This window comes from Marmota flaviventris, chromosome 1 (genome assembly GCF_047511675.1).
Source record: "Marmota flaviventris isolate mMarFla1 chromosome 1, mMarFla1.hap1, whole genome shotgun sequence".
In the NCBI taxonomy this organism is placed as follows: Eukaryota; Metazoa; Chordata; class Mammalia; order Rodentia; family Sciuridae; genus Marmota; species Marmota flaviventris.
The window spans coordinates 85,881,972-85,903,834 of record NC_092498.1 but is presented as its reverse complement, the minus strand read 5'-3'; the positions used below and the strand labels follow the sequence as shown (position 1 = coordinate 85,903,834).

Here is a 21,863-nt window from a genome sequence, read left to right as displayed (position 1 = left end):
TGGATAATTTTGTAGTTTAAGAATAATAGTTCTTAATTCTTTGACATCAGAAAAACCTATATTGTAGTCACTATTCACTTTTAACTCTACCAAAAATAATTGTAATCTTGTTATTATTTTGCATGTTTTACCTCAATTCTAAAGTTTTTGTCTTGTTTTGTGAGGTAAAGAATGGATATGTATATGTCCTTATTTTTCCTTTTACAATTAGTATTTGTTATTATCTCTTAGTGAATTACACAAAATATCATACTACTTAATTTTAATTTTTAATTATTTTTTATTTATATATGATAGCAAAAATGCATTACAATTCTTATTACACATATAGAGCACAATTTTTCATATCTCTGGTGTACTGTACAGTACAAAATATAACAACAAAATATATTTTGTTGTTATTGTTGTTCTGGGGACTGAATCCAGGGCTTTGTGCATACTAAGCACATAGTCTGAGCTACACCCCAGTCCCTGAATGTTTTTGATAAAAATATTAACAGAGCCATTACTCCATGTTGGTGTAGGGTTCCAGCTGGCGATGAAAGATAAATTATGACAAATTTAGTGCTCTACAGGTGCTGGGAGGTAGTAGTGATTTTCAAAATGAAATCTCAGGATGTATGACATTCACCCAAAGGAATTGTTTAAAAGACTGAACCAGAATCTCTGGGAGCAAGACTTGAGAATCTACCATGTCACAGGTTCTGTGATTCTAATGCAAACTAAAGTGTAAGAACCATTGACTTAGAGAAGTTTGAAGGGTAGAGAAATAAACGATTGACAGTTCAGTTGGAACAATATTACATGTTCAAAGTACAATTGTAGCACCTATAAAAGATAGTCACTATCTTTACTAACGGAAATGTAGGTAAAGTTTAAGAACTGATATTCATGTGTCATTTTCAAATAATGAGCAGAGAATGAGGGTGCAACTTGGGGCATTCCAGTGACTGTTTCCAAGAGAAATGCACAGTGGACACTCATAACATGCTTTGTCCTGGCAATTCCTATCTGGAGACTTTTTTTAATCAGCCTTTTTTTTTTTTTTTTTAAACGTGATTAGCAAGGTATATTGGGGAAAACAGATGAAATCTTTAGAACAGGGAGAGCCAGTGTGCTCATTTCCCAGGACTGCCATAATAAAGCACAGCAATATGTATGACTTAAACCAGAATCTTAGTATCTCACAGGCCAGAATTCTGGAATCAGGGTGTCAGCAGGGTCATTCTCTCTCTGAAAGCTGTTGGAAGTGTCCTTCCTTGCCTCTTTCAGTTTCTGGTGTTTGCTGGCAATCTTCAGTGTTTCCAGGTGATGCCTGCATTGCCTCAGGATATTGCAGAGAATCACCACCAGGAAGAAGGTCTTCAAGAGATGCAGCCCCAAACCTTCTCTCAGTGATTTTAAGGTGCAGAGGAGCTTGAATGTAATATCTACCTTTCTTCATTACACACATACTTTAAAGGAATAAGATGTGTCTGTTTGAAAAATATGTAAAATTTACAGACAGAATACGCTTAAGTGTTCCTTGACAAAATGTTCAAATTGGAGCAAACTGTACAATTTTGTTCTACTAATCACCACCAGCGTTTTTAAAAAGGCTTTTAGATGAACAGTGGTACCTAATATCTACTTAGCCTTCTGGTTTCTCTGTTTTGTTTGTTTTTATTCTCTAATGGACAGTGCCCAGAACTCCCCTTTCTTTCTTCGTAGTGGGGGAAATCGGTCACCCCAAGAATACGAATTAGGCAGAAATGAAATGTAAGAGCCAATCAGAATGCTCCCTGGAGCAGCTCCAGACTGGCTTCTCTAGGAGGACTGGCGGAAGATGGACATTGTTACCTTCATCCAATCAAACAAAGAAGGCCATAATAGTTTAGGGAGGTCGAAAACTCCTCGTGGATTAGCAGGCGACGCGTTAAACTTCGGCAGATCTGACGATCGGACAGAAGGCCCCTTCGTCCGAAAACTTCTGGGCATTGCGGACACATTGTTTTTCGGGATTCTGGGGAAGTGATTAGCGGTTGTTAAGGTACCAGTACCTAAAATGGCGACAAGCGGCTTCAGCGGTGGGAATCAGGTGACGCAGGCCCAGTCCGCTCACTTCCCACTAACCGCTCCTCCTCCCGCTTCCCTACGTAGAGGTGGGCGTGGCTTGCCTGGAGGCTCTTTCTTCAGATGCTGATTAAATAGAAGTGTACACATGCGCAGTTGGGCCCCCTGCCTCCTCCACTCCCACCGCCTCCCGGGGCGGGGCTGGGCCAAGAGTCCAGCTGCTGCTGGCTGGAGATTCAGTGACTTCCTTGTTGTGACTCCCGGCCTGGCAGTGTCCGGACTCGTAGCCCCGCTGTCCGCACCGGGACCGCTAGCCCTAGCCCGAGCCTAGGTCACAGCCACAACCCCATCCCGTCGGTTATCCTTTGACTACAGGTCCTTTCCCCGCACGCCTTGCGCTCCCTAACATGCCCAACCCCAGCAGCACCTCCTCTCCCTACCCCCTCCCTGAGGAAATTAGGAACCTGTTGGCAGGTAATGAGCGGGAAGGGGGCGGGTAACGCTGCCGGGGCGGGGGCGAGGGGACGGCGAGCCGATGGGGACAGAAGCTTTCAGAGTCCTTACCCTGCCTCCCCTTGTATCCTGTCCCCCCGCCCCGCGCCCGGCGCCCGGGTCTTCTGACCAGTGGGGGCGGGACAGGGAGGAGGTAAAAGAGGGGCGCTCGGGCTGAGAAAGGGAGTGGGCGTGTGTGTTGAAATTTGGTGCGAGGATGGTAGCCCTACTAGATGTTCTATACTAATGGGATCCGGACAATTCTGTGTGCATAATGAAGATGCCGTGTGTGGAGGGAGGGGAGAGGAAGAGGGAGAGAACATTAATGAATGCATGTGTGAGAACTGGGAAGACAGCAGAAGTCAAAGAAGTAGTTCTTGGGTGGCCTCCGCAGTGGGGATGGAGGGTGTAACAAAGAGATGTCAGAGCCACAGGGATTAGGGGTGATGAGGTGGAAGGGTGTATCATTTCTAAAACTCCCACTTTTCTTGAACATTTCAGTCCACTCTGTATTTAAGACCTTTAAAGAGAGCCGGATTCTCAGATGGCCACTTGTCTTCAGCCACAGTAACTATTAACGCAAAAAAGGAAGGATGTGTTAAAAGTCCTGCTTCCTGTGTCACATGATGAAAGTGCTTTATCCTTGCACCCTCATCTTCCCCTTTTCAGTTTTACATTCCTATTTATGGGAACTGTTATTTAGGAGTTAAAAATGTGGTTCTTCAATGCCGTTACAACTCTACTATTCAGTACTGTTCTGAATGTGGAGCTGTGCGTTTTCTCTAAGGACCAATGAAAACTTTAGAGTACAAAATATATCTTTATAGGGCAGCGCAAATCTTGCGTGTTCTGATGTTCTGGAATTCTTACTATCATTTACTTTGTCTCATGTATGTCTGAATTCTGGAAACGGAATTTATTATTTTACTTTAGTTGTCTCTATCTTTCAATATTGATCACAACTGTATTAAAACATTTTCTTTCAGATGCCTGTGTTATAAGTTACTTATTTTCACTCATAAAAGCATTGCCATAAAAAATGTGATATTTGAAGTAGTAAGTTGTTTGTATAGCAGTGCGTCAGCAAATGTTCTAATAATAATATACTGGTACACTATTTTGGGGGTTAGCATCAATAATGTGATTGAGAAAATAAAACTAAGTGCATGAATGAAGACTTATGTTTGTATGAACATGATAGTGTGAAGAATGCCTTTGTAGTGGGTTAGTGTTTCTTTCACTTTAAGAAATGATTGTCGTCATTAATGGGTGCACTAAGGAAAATATTGAAAGAACTATAGAGGCAAAGCCAGCTTTTTTCCCACTATATGAGTTTCACATGAATACAAATCTTGTTTTACCACAGTTAACATTTTTGATATTCCAGTGCTGGCCTTGCTCATCTAGAAAATTTTAATAACCACAATAGAGAAATGTTTATCATTATGTCAGAAATAAATGTCGTCATTTTCAGGTTATGTTTTTGAATTTAAGAAATAAGGTGCAAACCTCTGCTTGCATATTTTCAAAAGTTTGACAGCTCCCACAGCAAGCTATGTGCTATTTCAGGAAGTAGAATATATGGGTTATAAAACTATTTATTCTTTGATTCCCATAGGTCATAGTTTTTCATGTGGCTCTTACTTGTGTAAATTAAACTGAGAGCTCAGAATTACATATTTTAATTCTCTGCCAATGCTAACTTCCTATATATTTCTGCCATCTCTCTTAAGTCAGGTAGTATATTAGCATAATTTCTGAAATTACCTTTTCCCAAATCATTTTATTGACATTTTTAGTATTCCATATGACTAAAGTACATCACATATTAAAATACATGAGTATTAAAAACAAATATTAAAATGTTAAAACTTTGGAGATTATAAATTTGGATCGTATTTTTTTTTCAAAGTATACTTTTAAGAGCTGTGGATATGAATTGGGGGATAGGCATATCTTTAACTAAATCAAAAAAGTGAAGCAGTTTTGTCAGGGTTTAAAACTTTTAAAAATGTATTCAAGGAAAGTTGTTAATATTCATGTTTAACTGTAATTAACTCATTATGTCCCATACATAGGACACCTGTAAAAACCTATAAAATTTTATAGGACACCTATGATATTGCTCAATGTATGTTTTCCTATGTGTCCTATGTATAGGACAATGGGGCATAATAGGTTAAAATCTTTTCTGAGGTAGAAAAGGCTTTGAGAATAGATGCTCTCAGCAGTTATTTCGCACAGTTCATTCAAAAACATTTTGGGGATGCATGAGGATTTGCATCATTTAAGTGTATTGGTGATAGTGCATGATTAAATTTAAAATTCTAAAACTATAGAGGAGGTGTTTGTATTGATTTGAATTTTAGAGTTATTGCTGGCTTATCTAGTATATATATATATATATATATATATATATATATATATATATATTTTTTTTTTTTAATTGAGAAGGAGATATTGGTACTGGTGGTTGTGAATAGTCAAGTGTTCTGAGAATACATGGCATGGTGCTAGAATTCCAAGGTAGAGAAGATAAGAAGCTAAATCTTCTAGAAGTTTAAAACCCTTTGCTTTGAGGGAAAAGAACATAAAGTCAAAGATAATGGCTTTCAGAATAATATTTCCTAAGACATTTCCCTTTGTGCTCCATGTGCCCATTATCCAAATCATTATGTCATATATGCTAAGTATTTGACATTTAACTGCTTGATGGGGACAGGTTCTGAAGTGTATGTTATCATATTTGTTCTTTGTTTTTCTTTTTGATTATGGTAGTTTTAGGCTACTTTTTCAATACTTGTCCCCTGTTCCTTCCCCTTTTAAAAACATCATATAGAAATGTGAAGAATAGAGGTTATTAGTCTTAAATCACATTTAATGATACCCTTGGAAAGTGGCAATATAAAGTTATGTTTTCTATAATTAAGTATATTAAATCTTGAAGGCCTATACTTTTTTTAAAGAAGTGTTGAATTATTCTTCTGGTTATATAAATAGAAAAGAGTTTTTAGAATTTTGAACCACTGTTTATACTACAGGCAACCTTTGATTTCCCCCTCTAATGATAGAACAACAGGTTTAACCAGGATAATTAAAATCAAAAGATAATCCCAAATCTTGTCAATTTAATCTTCCACATCCAAATATTTTGACTAGGACTAACAGCAAGAGTAGCCTTGATTTATGTGAGTTTTTCCCTTCTGGCAGTCAAGAAAGTGAGAAGTACTGGAACCACTGCCCACTACCCCACTTCATTTGTCTAATCACCCTTTAAATATTGGTTTGTTAGTGATTTGTAGTCAGATATTCTAATTCATTCTCATTCACTCATTTTACAGCACCAACTTTTAAAAGGAAAGCTAACAGATGTTATCTTCTTTTTATTAAATTAGAAAATGAAGCAGATGTTAAAAGAAAATAGTTGTCAGTACACTAAAAAACCAAAACCAAACCAAACAATAAAGTGGCTATATGATTTCTGCAAAGTGACCTTGAGGTTTTGATCATATGGCAGTTTTATTAGAAATATCGTATTTCTCTCTATTGGAGATTTCCACTTTTTTGTTTGTTTTTTAAAACCATCACACATTGTAATTGATAATCCCTTTAGGGCACTAGATAAAGAATACAATTCAGTTGAAACAGAGGCAGAATTTTTTTTTTCAATGTTGAGTGTAGTATGGTTTGATTTCTACCCTTCCAAAGCCCTATTTATAATTCGGTCAACATTTTGGTTTTATTTTTCCTCTGAGAATTATTTATGGTGTATCTAGTGTACCATAACTTCCTTCTGGGGCATTGGCTGAGTATGTAAAGGGAAGAGTGCCACCTACTGAGTCACCAATAGTCACCTACTTCTTAGCACCTGGAATTTCCAACAGAGCAAGAACAAGCCTGCCCCATTTTGGCAGCAGTAACTGATGAGCTTCAAGCTGATAAGAGAACATTTAATCTCAAAATAAAATCAATCTATGATAGTCTTAGATATTCTTTTCTAAAAATAGGAATATGAGCTTGTAAATCAAGGGACCAGAAGTTTATTGAGGTGTTTTTTTTTTTGACTGGGTCAAATAATATAGATGAATTAAGATGTGGTGTTAAGGAAGATTATTTACATATTTATCTTGAGCCTATAGTGTCCTACTTTTTCTTGGGAGGGGGTATTTTAGCATGTCCATTCAAAGTATTTTCATCCTAGGTTACCAAGTAAGGCTCTTGATGTTATGCACAATTTTTATAGTCCTAATTAACATTGGTTTACTTTAAAAAGAGAAACCTAAATATACTAAAAAATGAGTAGTATATGAAAAATTTCCAAGTGGGGTTATCTCTAACTGATACCAGCATTAAAGTATTGCTAGAAAGAAGGAAGAAATAACAGAGTAAGAAAAGCCTCTGGTGATTTGAAACACAGTTCAGTTGTCTCTCATAAATTTAAGATTAAGTGTCATATATGGGTGATAAAAGTGGCATAGGCTAGATTTTATATACTCATTATTCACTTAGTTTGTCTTTTTCAATTAAAGCCAAGTCTATCTTTTTCATTCCACTGAGTTTACATTTCTTTTTCAATCACATTCTGAACACATTACAATAGAGGCTGCCTAACAGTGAATATAGTGTAAATCTCAGACTAATGTGTTATTCACTGTGGCTTCTTTGAGAATGTGTGGTAAAAAGATTTTGATTATTGTAAAGTGCTATTTATCAGGAGTCATCTTTTAGAGGTTGAAAGATGGTCAGCCCTATGTTTCAACAGCCCAGCTTTCTATCACCATAAATCATTTAGCTTGTAAACCCAATTTTGAAAATTTTGTAGGATGATTGGATTATAAGGCTCAGGTATGTTTTAGCCATTGCACTATGAAAACTGTGCTTGTTTATGTCTTCTTTTTCTATGTTTGGGAAGTCAACAGTTCAACCCTAACCTATAAAAGTGCTAGGTAATCAAGGACATTGATTTGAACAATCAATAACTTTTCAATTAGCCATTTTCTGACTTTGGACATTTGGCTTCATTGATCTGAATGTACCCAGTTTAATTGATTTTTATATTTTCGCCAGTAGTTGTTTGGTCAGATCATTCCCTGCTTTAACAGAAAAGTGTCTTTTTGTTTTCAGCCTCAGTGTAGGCTACTATCCTTAGCACATTAAGTTTGGTGACAGCACAACTCAGTGAATACAAAGTGAAATCTGACCCAGTTCATAAAGTAGAGCAAGATGTGGAATTAAGTAGTAAAGCCATTTGGGGTGCTGTGGGATTGGTTTTTACACTTATTTTATTGATCTTGGGCTGAGCAAATGGTGGTGGATTCAGCTGAGTTCCTGTCTCTTGCTCTTTACAATTCAGAGGTGTCTGTGTATCTGTGTGTAGGTACTGGGGACTAGGGAGAAAGTGTGTGTGTGTGTGTGTGTGTGTGTGTGTGTGTGTCTGACCCTTGTGGCTCTTTACAGACTCCAGCCTGCAGGTCTTATTGCAGGTTCTTTAGTAGTGGGGGATGGTGAGGACAAGTGGTCAAAGCTCCACTGTCTCCAAGAGTGGGAACCTGGGCCAGGTACTCAACTTGGAGAATCTGACATATAGTATTGTTGGCAAGAATTTTAAAACTCTTCTGATCTTGTGTGGTTCCACCTTTTCACTGTTTGATCTGTACAGAAGTTGGTAGAAAGCAGCCTGTGTGTGTTAGATACCTGTTGTTACCACTCAGGACCCTAGAGGAAGATCGGGTGGCAGTTTTTCTATGGGTCTTCTCTGTATTAAAGAAATAATTAAAAAAAAAAAAAAAAAAAAAGCAAGCAAGCAAAGAAAAGTCGGAGTACCGGTCATTGAGTTGTGTGTTGAGTGTTTATCTCTTAAGGGTCTAAATGGCTATTGAGAGGTTTCTAACTTAAACTGTTTAAGATTGCTGAGCCAGAACAGGTCATCTTTTAATTTTTGTTTTCAGACCTTAACATCTATCTACAGAGCAGTTGTAAATCTGATCTCTTCAGCGGCCTTCTCCCCCAGATCCTTACCGCAGTTCCTGGAAATAAGGCTTACTCTTGACCGTGTCAAGGTGTAAACAGCAGCAGAGATCACCCCCACGTTTACTTTTGCCAGAATAACTTTTTTTAATGATGTCTTGCGTGGGTGGAGGCTGATGGGGTAATTCGGGAGTAAAGTGCTGGCGGTGCAGACCCGCAGTTTCCGAGGCTGCGGGTGGGGAGCAGTTAGATTTGATGTGCTGGAGACATCCCTTTCCAGCGCCCTCTCTGCAAGGGCCAGCGAGGCCCCCGCATGTGTCTTTCCTGCGGCGGGCGCCCACGGGAGTGAATGGAACCCCTTCCCTCTGAGAAAGGAATTCTAATTCAGGCCAAAGGGCGAGCGAGCAAGGCAGGCTGACCTTTTCTTGTAATCCAATTACAGTCTTTCCCCCCAAATTATAGGCAGTCAGGAGTCAGTGAAATTTACATATTAACCGAGGGACACGACCCCTAAAGGAAGGTAAAAGAAGGCTAAGGCACTTGCTAGTTTACCGTGCTTGCTAGTTTACCGTTTGCAGGGCTATTTAGAGCCCAGTAAAAAAGCTTCAAATCTCTTTTCCAACCAGCCAGAGGAGCGCTTGATTCACACAAGACTTTTATTGCTCGCTTTTGAAATATTACCCTGGCTTTGAGCTACAAAGCCGCAGATCCAGCCCCATTTGTCTGGCGAGGGCACTGCCCCAAACCGGTATCTCTCCCTGCTCACAGCTCGGTGGATAGGGAAACCTGTGTTTAACACTCCGCAGGGTTGAGGGTCGAGGGTGGAGTTTCTCGGTGGGCAAAGCTGGAGCATCTCCTAGGAAAACCTAAGATTACTTCTTTTCTGTGCATGTTCTGTCTTTGCGCTTGGGGAGCCAAGTCGGTGCGTTGCACAGGCACCCGGCCGAAGGCTGTCCCGGTAACCAGGGAGCTTCCGGTGCTTAGGAGAGGCTGCTTTAGTTGGATCTGAAAATAAAAGGACAAAGTGTGGATGTGTAGATTTTAAGCCATGACTTAGATTTCAAAAGCTTAACAGACAACCGAATCTGTTGACAACAATAGATTATAGCAAAAGCCGCTTCCAGTTAAAGTTCTTATTTATTAAAATAAACATCAAAGTAGTTCCTACTCTACATCTCCTTTGAGAAAATACTGATGAAGTCAATGTTTATTAAATCCTTTCAGTTGCCTTAAATCCTTTTCTGGGAAAAGCTTGAGGATAAATGTATTTAAAAGACTACTATAAAAGTATAGATCTTTTTCCTTACCCAATCTCTGAATCCCCTCCCCTAAAAAAATACTTATTTTTTCCTGCAATCTCACACTCTCAACAAATATTTTCAAGTAGAAGCATGGGTAGTACCTAAAAAATATTTTTTGGAGGTTTTAAGAAAGTACTACGTAGAGTATTACAGCCTTTTTTTTAGTTTTCTGAGTTTTTATAGAACTGAAATGACCTTTTAAAGAAATAACTCTTGAGCTGCAATTCGTTGTGTTATTGCTTCCGGAGATAGAAAATAGAGCCTGTTTGTTTAAACTTGGATTGTATAATGAAAATGTAAAATAGGCAATTAAATACTCGTGGAAGAGGGAATTAAAGACAAACATTGAGTGAAAATAACATTAAGCAGACTATTCACTAGTCATTGTGCCAGTGATTCTCTCAAGTATTGAGTCCACTTGGAAGGAACCATCAGCAGTAGGGATGCTACTTCTTTCCTTATTCCACTTTTTTTTTTTTTTTAAAGAAGAAATATTACTGTATGGATCTCAGGGAAGCCAATGATCTTTTCCATTTCAGCTAATGTCTGAATGTCCAAAGGTTGCTTGCTCCTCTGGGTGCAAGTTTCTCATAAATTTCATTGTTTTGAACTCAGTTGAGAAGTCTGGGTCTAATTTGCACTGGTTTGGGATAATATATGTCCTCTCTTCAAAATATGGGCAACTCCAGGAAAGAGAAGCTGGGACATTTTGCTTCCATTTCATTTTATACTTAGTTTTAACATATTAGTTGTTAATGGACTTCAAACCATAAGCTGTTTTTAAAAATTATTGCAAGATCAAATTTTAATTCGTTCACTTTTCATTTTGACTTAATGAAAAAATACCTCTACACATTTGTAATGAATGTATCATAATTTAATCATTTTTCCTTATTGGATCAAAATATTGCTGTGATCAAGATTTAAAATTGATTACAAACATTATATCCTATATATTAGTTTTAAATAGTTACTTATAAGTGTAGTTGAGGGATTCTTTATTATACTACTTTGCATTACTTATATACAATACTACGTTTTGATGCCATCTTTTTATCAGTGTGAGTTTGGATACAATGTAGTTAAATAAAAGGAAGTAAAACATATATCTCTTCAGTATGAAATATGGATGAATTATAGCCATGCCTATTTAAAAAATTTAATGGTATCTTCTATATTAGATATTTTAACATGAACTTTGAAACTCTGAAAGTAAATTAATCTAAGGTGTATGGTATTTCATAAACAATGAGATTGGAACTATCATAAAAATCAGTTGAGCAACGACTTCTTGAAATTTTACATGAGAGAACCAGACAAGAAAATAATTGAGGAGTTTACTAATATTTTTTAAAAGATGCTTATGAGGCAATGTTACATAAGGTCATAGAAATCTTATTTCTTGGATACTATATTTTTAAATAGCAGAAGAATCTATTTTTCTGCTTCTTCCTTTATGTAAGAAATATGCAGGTGGAAATACCATGGCAGGAAGCAGGAGCTCACAGAACTACTCAGCTGGTTTTCTTTTTTATTTGAGTGGCTAGAGTGGGTGGGGCCAGTAGTAAGGAACAGGGTGTGATTTGGGAATCTTGTCTAGAAAAAAGGAATTTATTTTTTCTTTCAAAGCATTAAATGTTATGTATTCCTGAAAGTGGATTATAGAAAGGATCTGAGAAAAACAGACCCTTGCCAGAGACATTAGCTTATATTGATATACTATTGTGAATGTCTTGTTCATATAGGAACTCAAAGAATACGATAAAATGATAGTAACACATGCATAAAAGCTTGGTGCCTGCTTTTGTATGAGAATTTGTTTTATGGGCACCATAGTTTATTAAAACTCATGTGCTTCTTCATGGTTTAATGGTGCCAAACATTCAAATAGCATTTGCTTTGCTAAGCGTAAGTACAGCATACAAATTTTATTAGCTAAGTGGTGAGCAGATTTGTCCAACTTAGTATGTGAAACACACTTCAACGGTTATACTCTGGATTGATAAATAGCTATACGGAATTGTACAGATATTAATGCTTATATGTAAAAACAACCATTGTTGTATTTGTTTTCACAAAAAATGATTCTTTGCCATAATTTGTATCCTGTTTCTTATATTTCATGATTTAGATGTTGAAACATTTGTAGCAGACACATTGAGAGGGGAAAATTTATCCAAGAAAGCAAAGGAAAAGAGAGAATCCCTTATTAAGAAGATAAAAGATGTAAAGTATACGTAAGTCACCTGCCTTTAATTACTGATTTCTTGCTTAGAAACAATTTTGTAATTAGAAATTGATTTTAATAAGGAATTGATTATCATGGAGTGAAATTTTAATGTTTATTTATTGGTGTTAAGTATTTTTTAAAAGACAAAAATATATTCCACAAATATGCTTTTTATATACCCCTTTCTTGGGAGGTGCTTGACTGTGTATTTTTGTAAGCATTCTAGCAAAAATTAACTGTTTATTTTGATTATCTGAGGGTATATTTGGTTTAAATGATAAGACATGGGTAAATTAATGATTTTAATATAAATATGGAAAATACCTTAGACACTGAAAAGAGAATTCTTTCGTTACTACATCAAATGAATAAACATATGTTATAGGTATTAAAGATGTATCCTCATTTTATTACTGTACTCAGATCTTTAAAAATAATTTCACTATATATTCCTAAGCATTTTGGAATTGCCATTTCAGCACAGGAAATAATTTTCCCCTCTATATATATAACATAGATTTTAGATTTGAATGTGCCACTGATTAGACCTTGCTCTGATTTGCCAACCTCATTTTAAAATATAATGTTCTTCATTTTGCAGCTATCTTCACGAATTTCAAGACAAAGGTAAATTTCAAACTTGAACATTTTTTTTCCTCTGTGGAGATTTTCAATAGAATAGTCTAACATCCTGAAATTTGATAGTTGAAATCAAAATTTAAATTTCCATGTTATATATTTAGACTTTTCAAGATGAGAGTGCTAGCTCCCCCTGCTGAGAAAAAAATTAAAAAGCATATCCAGAATCCATTGCATTCCTCAAATGGAGAAATCTTATGCATTTAACATTCTTAGGTTTCATGTTTCTTCGAGTTCACTGTGGCAGAGATTTGTTAGGACAGGTATATACTTGTAGTTACACATGGAAGAATTCAGTGAGCAGCGGTGAGATATGAACTTGATGCTATCTAATATTGCAGAGGTTATTTTATAGAATGGCAGGAGCAGAAGGGCCTGTGGCTGGGTGTTCACAGGTCATGTTTTTGAAGGGTACTTTAAAAACATGCAGGTGGCTGCATGCCTGAAGGCCTGGGGTCCCAAGTGAGGTGCTCTGATCTGGATAAATGAAGTCTTAGTGTTGAGCAGGTGCTACAGGAGGGGCAAAAACTCCAAGGGCATCTTTGTTCCATTTCTGAGACCATGAGATTTGGGGATCACAGGGCCTGATACTTGAAGGTTTCTCAAAATCTCTTTTGTCAGCTAGACAGAGGCCTTCTACCAGCTGGGAGCATATTGTTAACAAATGTTGTTAAAAACTATTACTTAAAATATTTTTAGGATGTGACTTTATAAATAAATAAACCTACCATTTATGGGGAAAAAAACCTCAAAAATAAAAACTGTAAATTTTTGTTTGATAATGTGAGTAAAATCTTTCTCAAAAGCTAGTTTTTTTCCCTTGTTCTTTTGATTTGAATGAATCTGTTGTTTCTTAGAGATTTGTAGAGATGGGGATTCAGTTTTCTGTTTTTGAAATATGTGAAAGTGCTGGTCGACTGACTGTCTTCCTTTAGATTTGAGAGGCAGCTGTTTAACATGCTGAAGGCTAGATCAGGAAAGCCATAGGAAGTTCCTACTACTTCATGTTTTCAGTTCTGTAAGGGGAACTCAGTATGGCCCTTATTTCCCTGATGCTAATTCATAGGTCATGACCTCCAGCTTGTGGATGCTGGCATGAGGGTCACAGTATGAGGTCACTTGACCAGGACTGAGCTAGGTTCTGGGTTTGGGGAATAAACAGTGTAATGTCTTCTAACTGGAGTTAGCAGGACCCACAGAATAATTAATATTTGTGCCGACTGATAAGTGAGAGGATATTGACAGTTCTAATAAACCAAGTACTACCAGACAAACCTACCAGATACACCTAAAATCAATTAAAAGGAAGTCACAGTTTCTTTTCACATTAAATCGTCAAGATCTGTATGATTTAAGGGAATAAGAAGTTTTTTCCCCCTTGTATTGAGATTTTACAAAAAAACAAAACACTATTAAAGAGTAGAGCAGGAAACTCTTTCTGTCCCCCAATACCCAATTTTTTTGGTGTGTTTCACAATGAATTCTAAACTATGGACTTAATCCTGTTGTATTTTTTGCTTTGTCAAATATAGAAATGAATTTATGCATTTTAATTACGATAGCTTTTATACAGTGTACTATTATGGAGGAATATTAAATATTTGGTTCTGCCTCTCTTCTTAAAAGGCATATTTTGTTCTGGTGATTATTTATTGAACTCTTCATTGTGGCTTAATTATTTGTATATTAAAAAAATTTAAGCTAAGAAAGCATGATAATATGAAGTCATTCTATAATTGCATATGGTTCAGTAATAGTGTAGGAACTTTCCCTTTGGAATTCTGTTTTAGAACTTGTTCAGGTGTGTGGATATTAAAATTACATTACGGAGATGCATTATTTGTCTCCAAAGAAAATGGAAGTTTATATTACTATTTGATAGAAATTGATAAATGAGTTGAGAATAAGAGTTCAAATAATGTGGAATTCAGAGATTGCCATAATCATTTTCTACAAATAACTAATTTGTAGTTCAATACTGCTATATTGAGTTAACTAATCACCAGCAGTGTCTGCTCAAAAGTAAGCTTGTGGCTAAATTGGAGGTATACCTTGGAGGAATATGAGAAGCTGAGTAATTTTATGCCATTTTACCCTACAAATATATTCAACTTGATTCTACAAAGACTATTTTATAGTTTATAGGAATAGTAAAGGGTGCAGACTTAATAATTGCCAAGAAATTATTCAAGACACTTTTCTTTTTAACAGTAGGAATTTATTATAAGATACCTACGTTGAGAATATTCAATCCTAAGTATGTTTTGGTGATGCTGTTCCCCTCTTACATTTTCCCCTATGGGTTTCAGATTATCTTCATCCAGGGAGAACTGCAAAGAATTCCTTTTGGCTGGTTTCCTGTTTCTTTCTCTCATAACAAAATAGGGTAACAATGAATTAAACTAAAGTTGTTTTCCTCTGTTTCATATTCTTGATTTTTAAAATGATAGTTAAATACCATTTTAATACCATTATTGGGAGAAAAAAGAAGCAAATATCTTAAATAAAATAAATAATTCAGATTTATTCATTTCAAAAAGTTTTTAATCTCTCTAATGTACAGATATCTATCTGTTGACCTTCCTTCCCATCCTAATTCCTCCTTACGCTCCAGCTACAATTTCCCATTCTGAGATTAAATAATACAGAATGTCTAGTTTGAAGTAGTTCAATTCTTAAATTAATTGAATTAATATGATATAGTAAACTGCATAAATATTAGAAGGTTGTTTTTCATTTCTAGTTTTTTTTGTGTGTGAGAATAGTTTGTATTGTTAGAAACTTGTTTTATTACAGTGGCTCCTAGATAATAAAGCTCCACTAAGCTAATTTTTAAATTGCTATTTATATTTATTTCCATAGAAAACTATTTTTAAAAATTTCCCTTTTCATTTCTTTAATTTATGAAAGTTCTCCTTTTGTCTCCTTATATGCTCTAGTCTAGATTTCCCCATAAAGAGATCTGACAAATTGGACATTAGAATACTTTTCAGTTGATTTTCTGAATTCTTTAATTGTACTTGCATTTAAAAATAATTTGAATCCAGTTGGCTAAAACACATTTTGCTTGACCTAGTCCCTGTTATTCATTTGAAATATTGCTCATTTTATCTAGAGAGTGCCTTCTTACCTCAAAGTATTGTGTAAGACAGAATAACCATTTAACCCTAGTTTCCTAGTTGCAATATAGCCCAACTCTCTAAAGAATATATTATCTTCCATGTACTGGAATTATGCTATGTGATTATTTTTTAATTATTTTGTCACATAACAAGATCATAGGTCTCTTAAGTGTGACTCGAAATAATTATTTTTGTAATGAGAATAGATTATTATTTGAGTAAAGACTATTTATTGACTGAAATTTAACTAGAATTTTCTAGTATATATTAGATACATGATAAAAAATGTTTACTTACACTGTAGTTGTAGCTTGACCTTTTATTAGTCTCATTTTACTCAAGTGATGATTTGGATGTGATTACTTTCCTTATAGACTGATTTATAGAAACAAGACAATGTGAAAATACCTGTTCATGTCACATAGTAGTGTTCAGTAAATAATATATTAATGCATGTTTACTAATTCAACTTAATTTGTCAAGAAGATTTAAGTTAATCTTGACTCATAAGTTCAGTTTTCAAATAATTTTTAGGAAATTATCATTAATTTTTAAAAGAAGGGCAGGCATATTAAATGATAATTACTTCAAGAGAATGGTTTCAAATTTGTAAAATATTAATGCCAAAGTTTTTTTTTTTTTTTTTTTTTTAGTTCTGGTGATTGAACCTAGGACCTCATATATGCTAGGAAAAGAATCTACTACTGTTCCATACTGTAGCTCTAGTATCTACATTTTTAAAAATGTGAATTTATTGTGCAATAGCTAAAATAATTCCATTTTCTACTTTAAAAGCTCTTGTCCCTCTTAATTGCAAAAATTTATTTAATAGATTATGCCCCTAAGACTTCATTGATATTGTTAAATATGCATAGATTTACTTAGAAAGCAATTTCCTTTGACCTTATCATTTGTACTATTTCTTAAGTTTATCAATTGGCTTAATAACTTGCTAAAAATAGCAGTACTGTTAGGTAAGAAGGGAACTATTTTAGTTTGTTCTAATGGAATCCTTAAGAGTAGCAGAAAAGTCAGAAGTTTGGATGATGTTTAATTTGCTTTCCTTTACTCTTCCTAACATAGTACATTTTCTGTTGAAAGCTAGCTCCACAATGAAATTTGAGCAGAAAACTTACGGCTTTTTTCTTCCACCATACACCCCCACCCTTGCCCTTGTACAAACGTAGTCAGCATGTTTGAGATTCTGGGACCTGTAGTGGTAGGAGTCTATTTCTGAGGCAGTGCTTGAGAAATGGTGTGCTTATTTTAAAGCTCTGCCTCAGTTTGGTGTAAGAAATTGTGTTTACTATTTGCATGCTATGAATTAGCTTTTCTATTGTGGAAGAATTATGAGGAGGATCTTCTTATTTTTCAGTAACCTATAATATCCTTTAAAGAATTTAACTTCCCTTAGGAAATTGCAAGTTAAATGCTTAATTCTAAAATTAGATCAGACAAGTAAACCAAGTAGAGAATTAGAAGCTAATTTGTTTTCATATAGACTAATCCCCCCTCCAACTTTGTCTTTCATGCTCTGTATGAAGGAATAGTTACCACCTAAATTGTTTTATTAATTTATTATTTTTTATTTTAAATGAACTTTAACAATTATATATGGCTGTAGGGTACAGTGTAATATTTTGGTGTGTGTATATAAAATGTATACTAAATTTTAGGGATTTAATGTTTTTAGCTATTTAATGTTTATCTGATTATGTTTAAAATAGCACTGTATTTGAAAACAAGCAGTAAATTGGGGTGACTCACCGTCAGTGGTGGTAGAGATCAGTGGAAGCAGAGTTGAGTCACTGTTGGGCTGCCTCTCCGGTCCTTTAGGGAAATGTTAATTGATGATGAGCCATAGTGATTTGAACCCAACTATTATGAATTTAAAAATAGATATCAGATAAATATGCTGCTGTGGTATGATTAAATGTCGATTCTGTTATGATATTTAAACTGCCACTGAAATTAAAGGAAGGGAAGCCTTGGATTATTGTCTTTTAGGCTGTTAACTTTGTATCGTTAATTAAACTTTTGAAAGTTGTGGGATAAATCAAATGCTTTTCTAGGGAAACAAGAAACAGTATTAATGAGCAACAACCCCATAATTATCCTTGTGAGTACATAACAGGGACACATTCATGTCTTTTCTTTGCGCAATAACTTTTACAAAGAAGTATTTTTAAACTGATCATTAATTTTATGACCACAGAAATGAGATGCAAAATTTATGCTGTTGTCATTGGCACAGGCTCAAGGCACCACTGACATTATGTGCGATTGTAATAGAATGGCTGCCAACTAATGATTCTGTAGACATTTCATTTGAGCACGCTTTTCTTTTCGATGTCTGATTAGTCTGTAATGCTTTCAATTATGTCTGTAAATTGTATTGGATACTTTTACCTGATGCCTGTTGTTGATTTGGAGTTCAGTTTTTTTATTACATAAACACAAGTTGAACATTTTCCCTTTAATTTATAGAAGTCTTTGCAGGTAAGGCTTCAGATACTTAGCCCCTGGGGAGGAAAAATGCTTTGTACTACTCAACAGCGACCCCTGTGTTCAGTTAAAGCTCCTTATAAGAGAGCAATTCTTACTTTATTGGGTTGAAAAACAAGATTAAGGGAGGGGGGAAAAGGGATGGGGCATCCGTCACTGAGCCAACAGTAAGATGAAGAAGGTCATGATGAAAAGTGATAATATGTTTCTCTTAATGCAGTTGTTTAAAAAGGGACTTCTCTGTACCAATGCTACGGAGATACTTTACTTTCTGAGTGAATTCAAAGGAAGTTGGGGGTGGGGATGGGGAGGGAAGAGATCAGGCCAATAGCAGTAGTTAATTTATTTTGTCTTAGATAAATGTCACACTGATTTTTTTTTTTAGAAAAATAATACTTTCAATTAACTGCATTTCTTAGAATGAGTAATTGGAGACAATTTTATAATCGAAAGGTTAAAAAAACAAAAATCACAGAAGTCTTCAACATGTCAGTGACCAATTTGTGTAGTATATTCTTTTATTAAATATTGAGTTTATAGCTGAATAACAATTTTGTTATATGTGTAATAGAGAATGTGTATATCAAATGTAGATAGTATGTTCATCTGTGTGTATGTGTGTATAGTACACTTTACACATGTGTACACATAAAAACTTACAATGGATATTATCAAAGGACAATAAACTACTTCTGATTTTCAAAGATTTTAAATTATCCACTCATTTCCACATAAAGTTTAAGAGATTTAAACCTGAGAATATGAATTTTTTAAAAATACTTTTCATATATTCTTTGGTTTTGTTGTTTCCTTTGTAGTCATAACAACATAGTATGCTAAGTGGTAAGTTCGATGATGTATTTGAAGTATCCTGATACCTGCATTTTTAAAAATTTCAGCAAGTTTTATTGTTTTAGTGTGTGTGATACAAAACATCCTCAGAAAATACATATCATACAAGTTCTTTCTTAAGAATATAAGGATATCCTAGCAGCTAAAAGTAACCTGAGAATTTTGTGACCCCCTGCTACTGCATATCCCAAGTACTATCATAACTTGTTCAAAATATTTTGGGTGGCACTTTCTCAAGTTCTTTCTTACCTTATATTTGAAATCTGAGCACTCTTGCTTTCATAAAAGAAATATTACAAGGGATCACTGTGTTCTGAAAAGTACTTGGAACATGTCAAAAGAAAGATAAGTTAAAATCTGAAGAATGAGAAGTATTTATGTGTATTCCTTGGAATTTCAATCAGGGAAGAAACATCATCATATTTTTTATACTTAGAGGTGAAATCCTAAGAATGACGAGAAAGCCATCCCTGTATTCTGCTCTTGTTGTCTTCATGTCTTGAAAGAGGTTCTTTGCTCTATCAAAATTTTTCTCTGCTGGAAAGTAGGGAGACACCCACCCAACAAATAGGTATCAGGGCATACAGACATCCTTTTGGAGAGACAAGTAGCTTTAATCTGGATCTGCCCAGAAACTGTGGCTCAAATTTAATAGTGTAGAACCTTAGGCTTCCTGCCGGGATTTTCACTATTTTTTGAGTCACGCCTGTGGTGGCTGGTTTTCTCTTGAATCTGTAACAGGTAATTTGAATTGTTAATAGTTAGATGCTTGATAATAGTATTAAGCATATGTTTTTCTTTAATGTTGAATCTATTAAAAAAAAAGAGTGCTTGTATATTACTGGGCTAGCAAGTTGCTGATTCAGTGTTTTATTAAAAAATTATTTCAACTAAGTATATGGAAAAAGCCCAAACCACAGATCTTACCATGGGGGATTGAGTAAAACAAACAGGCAGACAAACCCCAAACAAACCAACCTAGGATTTAGAAATCAAGTATAAAACTGGCCAGAATATTTTTGAAAAAGACAATATACCACTGAATGAAAACTGAAAGTGTTTATAAATCATCTTGTTTGAATTTTGAAAGGATTATGTGAGTTTTAAATCAGTTTTCCCATTAAGGATTCCTACTCTCAAAAACACAACTATTTTTAATTGACCCTAGTGTTATCCTGTGATTTTAACGCAAATAAAAAGTGTTCATATGGCTTCACATTACCAATTTCTCATCATCATTTTTCAAAATTACTGAGTAGGTAAATGGAATTACTTGAATTATTTTCTTTGTTGTACTTTCCATCTTTTGGGGGTATTGTTATTTTGATTGTTTGTTTTAGGTACACAATCTGTTTTATCTTGCTTCTACTTTTTGAATTCCTTATAGAGACCATCATAATTTAGGGACTGTGAATACAGTCCTTATTTTGTGTCACGTCTATTGATTTTGAAAAAAACTCTTGCCACATTTACATAACAATGAATACAAACTAAAATAGAATCTGTTTTTACCTCATTCAAAAAGTTTTGTTTGTTTTCCCATAACATTGACTGAGCTTAATAGTAAAACTTGCCTTTTCTGACAAGACTACATTATTTCAGATGACTAAATCATAGAAGTCATTTCTCTGATTCTTTTACAGGTGATGCAGAAGAGGGGGAAGAATATGATGACCCTTTTGGTGGGCCTCCAGACTCTATTTCCCTAGCCTCAGAACGATATGACAAAGATGACGAAGCCCCCTCTGATGGTATGTGACATTTTTCCATAAGAATTTACTTTTTGACATTTTGACACAAAGCAGTGCTTTTTGTGGAGGTAGTGGTCTTATCACAAAGCTGAAGGCTGAGTCTTCCATGAACTCACCTTTACCAGAACCTTTTAAGGAACGGAAGAGCTCTCTCTAGTGGTCCTAGTTGAGGTTTCCCTAAAACTGTAGTTGCTTCTTTTTCTAGGAAATTTTCTTTAATAGAATTTTAGGAGAGTGTTTGGATCACCATGTGAATATTATTAGTAACAGTTTGTTGGTTAGTTTAATGTTATCAGATTCTTGCTTAATTTTATTATGCTTGTTAATGGCTTGTTGTATTATTTATTTTATAAATAATGAAAAAGGTTTTGATCTATTTTTTCTAAAAACTTTATAGAAAATGAGTTCATGAAATATTAAATTAATTATTCTTACGTTGCCTTTTCACATTGAGACAGTTTTTATCAGATGCTTCTTTTAATACACATTTTCATTTTTCTGATTGTCATTTAAAATGCCTTATATTATGCAGTAATATTATAACATTTTGTATTAATTGAACTAGTAATAAAGTTGATTGTTTATCTCTTAGTAATTTCTAAAACATTATTGAATGTTGCCAAAGTTATGGAACTTGTTTTAGTACAGCATGTGCTTTCTCTGATATAGCCAATTGAGTGCAACTGCATGATAGAAACCTTATAAGGGTGATATATAGTTATAAATTAAGAATGTGTATTGATAAATTAGCCATGCATATTAATTTGTGGCACTCAAAGTTTCACATAGACATAGAAATGAATAATGTCTTCTGCCACTATATGATGATCAAACTGTGCAGTTCCATCTCTAAATACAATTGCTGAATGAAAATATGCTTCCTGCAACAGAGCACTCCACATTTTATGTTATCCAGATTATTCCCTTTGGAAACATAAATTGCTTTTATGAG

The 21,863-nt window shown here is 34.9% G+C and overlaps 1 protein-coding gene across 11 annotated transcripts in view; it reads left to right on the top strand.

Moving 5' to 3' along the window:
- The first annotated feature begins 2,272 nt into the window (after positions 1–2,272).
- Positions 2,273–21,863, top strand: part of Skap2 (src kinase associated phosphoprotein 2) — a 204,091-nt gene continuing 184,500 nt past the window's right edge. For 8 of the 11 annotated variants that reach the window (XR_011707832.1, XR_011707834.1, XR_011707827.1 and 5 more), the window contains exons 1-4: positions 2,274–2,526; positions 11,944–12,049; positions 12,644–12,669; positions 20,804–20,911. Coding sequence is in view for 4 of the 11 variants with exons in the window: in XM_071613869.1 (XP_071469970.1) it covers positions 2,460–2,526; positions 11,944–12,049; positions 12,644–12,669; positions 20,804–20,911 (307 nt within the window). In the remaining 7 variants the exon portion in view is untranslated. Of the gene's footprint in view, positions 2,527–11,943; positions 12,050–12,643; positions 12,670–20,803; positions 20,912–21,863 lie in introns of all 11 variants that reach the window. The other 3 variants (XR_011707839.1, XM_071613873.1, XM_071613872.1) reach the window with 2 other exon arrangements.